We start from the raw sequence: 6903 nt of genomic DNA, 5'->3' as shown, positions 1-6903 counted from the left end.
AATTTAAGAATAGCTTTAACTCTTCAAAAAATCAATCGCCCGGTAAAAAGGTACTGTTTCCAAATCTTGCCTCCTTCAACCTTTATTTGTCACTTCCAATTTTCCACAAAGCACTAATTAAATGGAAAATCGATGTCCTACAAAACATTTCTCTCTGGTTCGCCATCGCAGACAAATAACACAAATAACTAGGTTCCTATATCTTCCGAAAGGATCATATCATATGCCATTAATTTGAAATTAACCATTGCTGTTTTTATATAATTCAGAGTAAATTGCATTAATCACTTTGAAATGTGTTATAATTACACTAATCTTCCCCTCACACGTTTTATGTAACACATACATAAATCTTCCCTATGTGCTCTATTGTTTTTCAAACACAACGAAGTTAATATGATGTAAAAGAATATCAACAGTGAAAGAAGTGAGGGAATACAAAAAACAGAAGGTTGATATTGGTATAACTTACAAAACCCCAAAGGTGGCTAATGTAACTTACAATATAATTTGTACTTTGTATATGTCATCATCAATACAAAAAGGTATTTCTAATGTTGCCGAGAGAACTACAATAATCTTAAGAGAAGCTTCCCTTACTGGAAAACGAGAGCACAGGAAAATGAGTCATAAGGCTCGGCACACACGAAATTGAAAGTGAAACAAACCAAAGTTCTTCTAGACAATAATGGTCTCAGCTCAAAACGAGAGATAACACTTCACCATGATATCAGACTGGGCGTTAATCTCTCTCTTAAGTTCCAACGACCTGGCTTAAATACCATTGTTAAATCACACACATTCTTCACCACCATTAATCAGATATCTGCTGTTTAATATTTGATCACTAAGAAATACAAACATATGGAAACATGACCACTTATTCAACATACATATACATTACACAGTCGACACAAACCATCTTCAGTCCATATAAGCTTAAACTTACCTCAACTCTGCAAGAGCAGCAAAAAATTTCAAAGAAGCCCTCTTCTTCTTTTGTAATCACTGACAGTCAGCGTCAGGGAATGCCTCCTGCCATCATTTTCCAATACTCTAAATCCAACTGTTGCTTCTATCCTTTGTTTTCTTGCCATAAATCCCGCCTGAGCTCCTTGGGCCCCACCATATTTTTGAAGTAATGCCAACGAAATTGGCAGCTCAAAATTGTGCAGCATATTTGACTCTGTCCCTTGATCCACAGGAGCACTTGTATCTACTAACTTCCCAGCATCAGCAGCAGCTTCCAAGGCGGCAGCAGTAGCCACCATGCCAGCCTCCGCTGTAACTGGCACTCCTGTTGAATTTGTGCCTGGTCCGACCACTATGCCATTGACACTATTATTTCCAGCTGCAGCCTTTTGACCAGCATAATAATTCCTTGATCTAGTCCATCTCCTTGAAAATGGATCATAACCTGCCTCCCCAGCTTTCAAACCAGTATTCACAGGCTTCAATTCAGAGGCATTCTTGAAGTTCTCAAACCTGTTTTTTCTATTCATCTCAGCCAGCTTCAATGCCTTGGCATCCTTCTGCTTTGCTTGTCTGGATGCCTCTAATTCTTGCAGTCTTGCCCTGATCCTCTCCACTTCTGCCTCATCATGCTTACTTTGTGCTATTTCCAATTCCCTCCTCAGCCGATCCTTCTCAGCAGCAACATTTAGTGGCCTTGTTGAGGCAGACTTTTTTTCTTGTAACATCTGCTTCACAGTAGCCGCTGAGTAGACAAATGTGATGGCCTTTTGAATAGCTTGTTTTTTTTCTAACACATCTTGTTTAGTGGGCATCCGGCCACCACTACGATCTACTTCCTTAACCCACTGTTTGAACTCCTCTTCAAGTGGTACAGAGTCACTAACCATAGCCATTTGCCACCTAGCAGCAGAACTTTCATTCCCCCAAACAACATTCAAATACTTGTATGTAGTTTTATTTTCCAATCTATACTGTCGATCAGGTTCTGATGCATCAACATTTTTCACCATGCAGAGTCGGTAGATAGGTCCAGTTTTTGATCTACCAATTCCTACTCTTACAAAGCAACCAACTATTAACTCCTCAAAGAAAGGCTCCATAAACCATTTGGCAAGTTTTGATCTGCGGATAGTTATTTCCTTTATATCCTGAAATGAAGGACCTTCAGACCCAGCTAATGCCCTATCATCATCACTGTCACCAATTCCTCCATCCCCAGTTGACCCTTCATCATCACTGTGGGACCTACTTTCACTCTCACTATGACTTGAACTACTGAGACTTGTTGATGTGAACGGTTTGCGCTTTGGAGGAGAAAAATGCCTGGGCCCTGCATTTCTTGATGCCTCTCTCAGTTTGCGATGAGCTTCTGGATCTTGTTGCTTCAATCGCTTAGCACGCAATTCATTTAGCGCATCATTCTTAGCTGACCTGTCAGCAGATCTGGCTGATGCACGCATACGTGATGACGACATAGGTGGAGACTGTTTTCTGGGCACTGATACCTTTCCTTTCTCACGCTTAGATGCTATTTTCCCCAATAAGTTTTTATCATCCTTTTTTGTAGCTCTATCTGACAAAATCATCTCTCTTTGAAGTTCAGTCATCTCAGAAAGCTTTCGCCTGTCATCCTCATCCTTGTAGAGATCGTCACCAATATTTGATTCATCACTGCTGTCGCCATCATGATCACTGCGACCATCATCATCATCATCTGCTTCTTCCTGACTGCCTAAATCATCATCTCTTTCTGATGGATCTAACCTTTTCTTTAGAGGAACTTGCGATCCAGATGGCTTTCTGCTTGCATAATTGAGCTCATCATCTGAATCGTCATCCCTAGAATCACTCCCACCATCTGAATAAGCACCATCATGTCGTCTCCTTGAAGGCGGAAGAGAATGGCGATTTCTCCCAGATGTGCCAGTTCTCCCTGCAGCCTCCAAAAGCAAATTCTCCAAATCGGCCATAATTGACCCAGCTTCAACTTAAATATTACCCTGCATGCATACAAAAGAATCCAAAAAGGCAGTTGCAGATGAGAATACCATACATTAAATGAAAACAATTAATTTGGTGCATAAATGATTTTAAGCCATATAAGGTAGTACTTATGATCTCTTTTACATTATCACACAAACTTCTTTACACAGGTTTGAATAGTGCATTATTACTACATTTATGCAGTTTGATCTCTTCTCATTATTACTACAACCGGTGCTTGGTACATGTGCAGAAACTTGAGTATTTGCTACATAGGGTTATTGAGGGAATTATGTAAGCCACACCAATACTTTTTGGATATTGTACAAAGGGTAGTAGATTTTGGGTAAAGATTGACTGTATTAGACAATACGATACAATTCTCTACCCCCACCCGATATGAATTGCTGCAACACTAATTTTTTCTCCCAAATCAATCTTGTACTGTTTGAATCTCTTTCAGAATCGCATGAATCATAATTCTGGATTGATTCAATGCACGTGGGTGGAATTATGCATGGGTCACACTCCAAAACGACCAGGGTCACGCAAACCAATTTGAAAAACCCTAATTATTTTTTGTTCGAATTTGATCAGGAAGAGAGACAAGATGATTGTTCTTTTCTTTCCAGTCATGTTCAATCATTATTTTTCCTTTTTCTATCTTCTAGCCTCTCAGCCATAATTTCTTTTGTCCACCTACGGCCCTCACCCACTTATCTGTCATTTTCTAATCTCTTTCAGAATCGCATGAATTGTGATTCTGGTTTGATTCAATGTACATGGGTGGAATTGTGCATGGGTCACACTCCAAAACGGCTAGGGTCATGCAACCTAGTTTGAGAAAAACCCTAATCTGCTTTATTTTTTGTTCGAATTTGATCGGGAAGAGAGACAAGATGGTTGGTCTTTTCTTTCCAGCCATGTCCAATCATTATTTTTCCTTTTTCTAACTTCTAGCCTCTCATCCATAATCTCTTATCTCCCTGTTCGGCACTCACCCACTTATCTGTCTTTACCCTCGTGTCTACTATATAAACAATAAATGTTGGTTATGTCCCCTCTACTCCAGCAAGGTTACTCCCTTCCCTTGCTTCACACATACTGTTGCTAAATTATTTTTCTACCGAACTCTTGCTTTAAAAAGTGGGTACATAAAAAGGGAGTTTGATATTACTTCGAACTATTGTGAAAGTCTTCCACCAAATAGACCATAAGTAAAGTCTAAATTTGTATCTTTGCATGTCAATGCCTTATATGTAAGTATAAATGTTCCATTCTTTTAATGTTTGCGTTACAATTCACGATTCAAAATATAATTTCTCTGTTACATCAACTGTATCTCGACTCAACTACAATGGATCCCCCACATAGAAGTGGACACAGGTCAATCCGGATTGGTTCAATAACATTTTTTTATTCAAACTAATCAATTTTAATCAGTTCAGACTCTTTCTACTTGGATCTTTGACCCAAACAGAACCAATTCAACTAAGATTTATTATTGAATCATAAATAATGAAAAAACAACTTAACGCAACACAATCTTTTGAGCATACTCAATTATTGGTTGAAATTTATTGAAATTCACAAATGTTGGTGGTTCAAACTTCTCTTACAATGAGCCTCTCCCCAAATCTTGTAGTTTCAAAATGAACTTTAACTTATGGTCCACTGTGCAGCAAGCATTCCTCTGTACAACAAACTATAATGCATCCAAATGGATATTCTATATAAGGAAGTTGAGTTTGGATATGGACTGACATATGGTTCAGATAGGAAAGTGACTGGTCATTTTCACATTATTATTACAAGACTTCTCATAAAGAGAAGTTAGGCAATCTAGGTATGCAAGATGTCATCTTTTAGGCCAAGAATGCAGTACAAGAATTGTGACAAAGGGTTATTGTTAGAACAATGCAAACAAGCTTATAACAACAGAAACCATAACTAAAATCCATAACCAAAATATGCCAAATCATAAGACTTTCATTAAACAATATTCAAGAACAACAAAATATTGGTATAAAAAATAATTGATAGATCTCCGGTCGAAGAAACTGACTGCTAAAGAAATACAGGAAAAATCTTATCTAAAAGTTGAGAGTAGCCATATATTGTGAATTATTGACTATTGTAATCGAAGTATTCAATTTAGTTGGAAGTATTCAGTATAGTTGGAAGTATTCAGTATAGTTGGAATGTTCGTCTGTGTGATCACAGATTCAGCAAGGAGTGAGTAAACATATTAATTGCATGGAAAAAAGAGAATGGAAGAATCCAGTTGATAGATTAGAGAAAACAACCCCACTTTGTTATAGACACAAAAAAAAACTGTACTTTGCAAAAAAACATTGATCATACCACGAACCAACCCTTATAACTTGATCTGTACAAGAAAAAATAAAATTTGAACAGTGAAGTGCAGTTTGAAAAAGACATTGACATACCTATTGAAGATGCCGGAGGGAGCAAAGGAGGGGAAGTCAGACCCTGTGGAGGAAGCAACACCTTCTTCGACCGCCTCGACCACCGGAGTTCCTTCAGCGATGACGGACAGAGGCGGCACTAGCTAAGAGAAGGGGCTTGCCTGTGTTGTTTAGGGTTTTTGGTTTCAAAATCAGTCTTTGATTTTCTTTTCACAATCTCACTACCAAAATTCTGATCCTTTTCTCAAATGGTACTATTTCTTGACCTGAGCAAGTAAGCTCTTGTGACTCATAATAGATATTAGATAGGTATTCTAACAAAATAATAATATTAAATTATATCAAAGCAGCAGATCTTTCTTCTATTTCTATCCCTTCTTCTCTGTACATCAGATAAAATATGACGATCATATTCAAATGATGTAAATTATGTAATTAAGAGTCTAATTTTGAATTATATAATCAAAATTATGTACTATAAAATATAGTTTTAAAGGAAAATATTCCAGATATAATTGAAGATAGTAAGTTGAAATAATATTTAGTTGAAATAGTATTTTGAACGGAATAATTTAAATTAAAAAGAATAAAAAATTGTGTCTTGTTTTAAATTATGTAAATTACTATCTCGATAAACGGTGTAGTTATGTTTTAATTTAACGTACAATTTCTTTTGTCACATAAACCTGATATGCCGTATGAAAAGCTGTTTTATATTTGTTTCCAACAGTAAACAATAAACTTTTATAATTTAGTTTAAAGATGAAATATAACTTTTTATAATAATTTAAAAACAAAAAATATATTGAACATTTACAGTAAAAATTCATTTATAATAGGTTAATATATATATATATATATATATATATATTTGTGTCTGTTTTAAATATTTTAAAAATTAGTTAAATATTTTTTTATACAAATTTTAAATAAAAACATGATTTTATTAAAAATTTAATATAAAAATAAATGAAAAATATTTTCTTAATATCTAATATTAAAAAATTAATAATTACATAAATTTTAAAATATAGTATCATATATTTGAACATTTAAAATTGAAGGAGAAACATTTATATGTAAAACAATAAATAATAAATAAAATATTAAAAATGTGTGTCATATTAATGAAGTGAAATTAATATTGTCATAAATAAAAAGAATGGTACATACAGAATATTGATGAATTTTGTAATATTAAACTAGTTAAACAATTTGTATCTTCAAACTTACTTTTATCTTGTTATCTAAGAGAATTTTTCGTCATTGAAATATAGTTGATTTCCTTACATATCTAAGTAAAATATATTTGAATTTTTCTGTATAATTAAAATATTATTTTTGTTTCAAATTAAATATAAAATATTATAATAACATTAACTATGTTTTATTTTATACCATGAATTGAGAAAGAAAAGTGTAAGGTCCTATTCTTTTTTTTCTGTCTTATATAAAGGGTTGTCCCAAATCTGATGGGCCTAAGAGTTGGTTCAAAGGTTAAAGCTGAATCCAAGCT

The 6903-nt window shown here is 34.8% G+C and overlaps 1 protein-coding gene across 1 annotated transcript; it reads right to left on the bottom strand.

Moving 5' to 3' along the window:
• Positions 1 to 432: 432 nt before the first annotated feature.
• LOC114177746 (protein RTF1 homolog) lies at positions 433 to 5708 on the bottom strand. Its single transcript, XM_028063252.1, has 2 exons — positions 5409 to 5708; positions 433 to 2975 (listed from the first exon to the last, which is right to left on the bottom strand). The coding sequence occupies exon 2, from the start codon at positions 2943 to 2945 to the stop codon at positions 978 to 980; it is 1968 nt and encodes a 655-aa protein (XP_027919053.1). The 5' UTR covers positions 2946 to 2975; positions 5409 to 5708; the 3' UTR covers positions 433 to 977.
• Between the last annotated feature and the right edge of the window lie 1195 nt (positions 5709 to 6903).

Source organism: Vigna unguiculata, chromosome 3 (assembly GCF_004118075.2).
Source record: "Vigna unguiculata cultivar IT97K-499-35 chromosome 3, ASM411807v1, whole genome shotgun sequence".
In the NCBI taxonomy this organism is placed as follows: domain Eukaryota; kingdom Viridiplantae; phylum Streptophyta; class Magnoliopsida; order Fabales; family Fabaceae; genus Vigna; species Vigna unguiculata.
The sequence above is the reverse complement of the archived record's forward strand: the minus strand, read 5'-3'. Positions and strand labels throughout refer to the sequence as shown.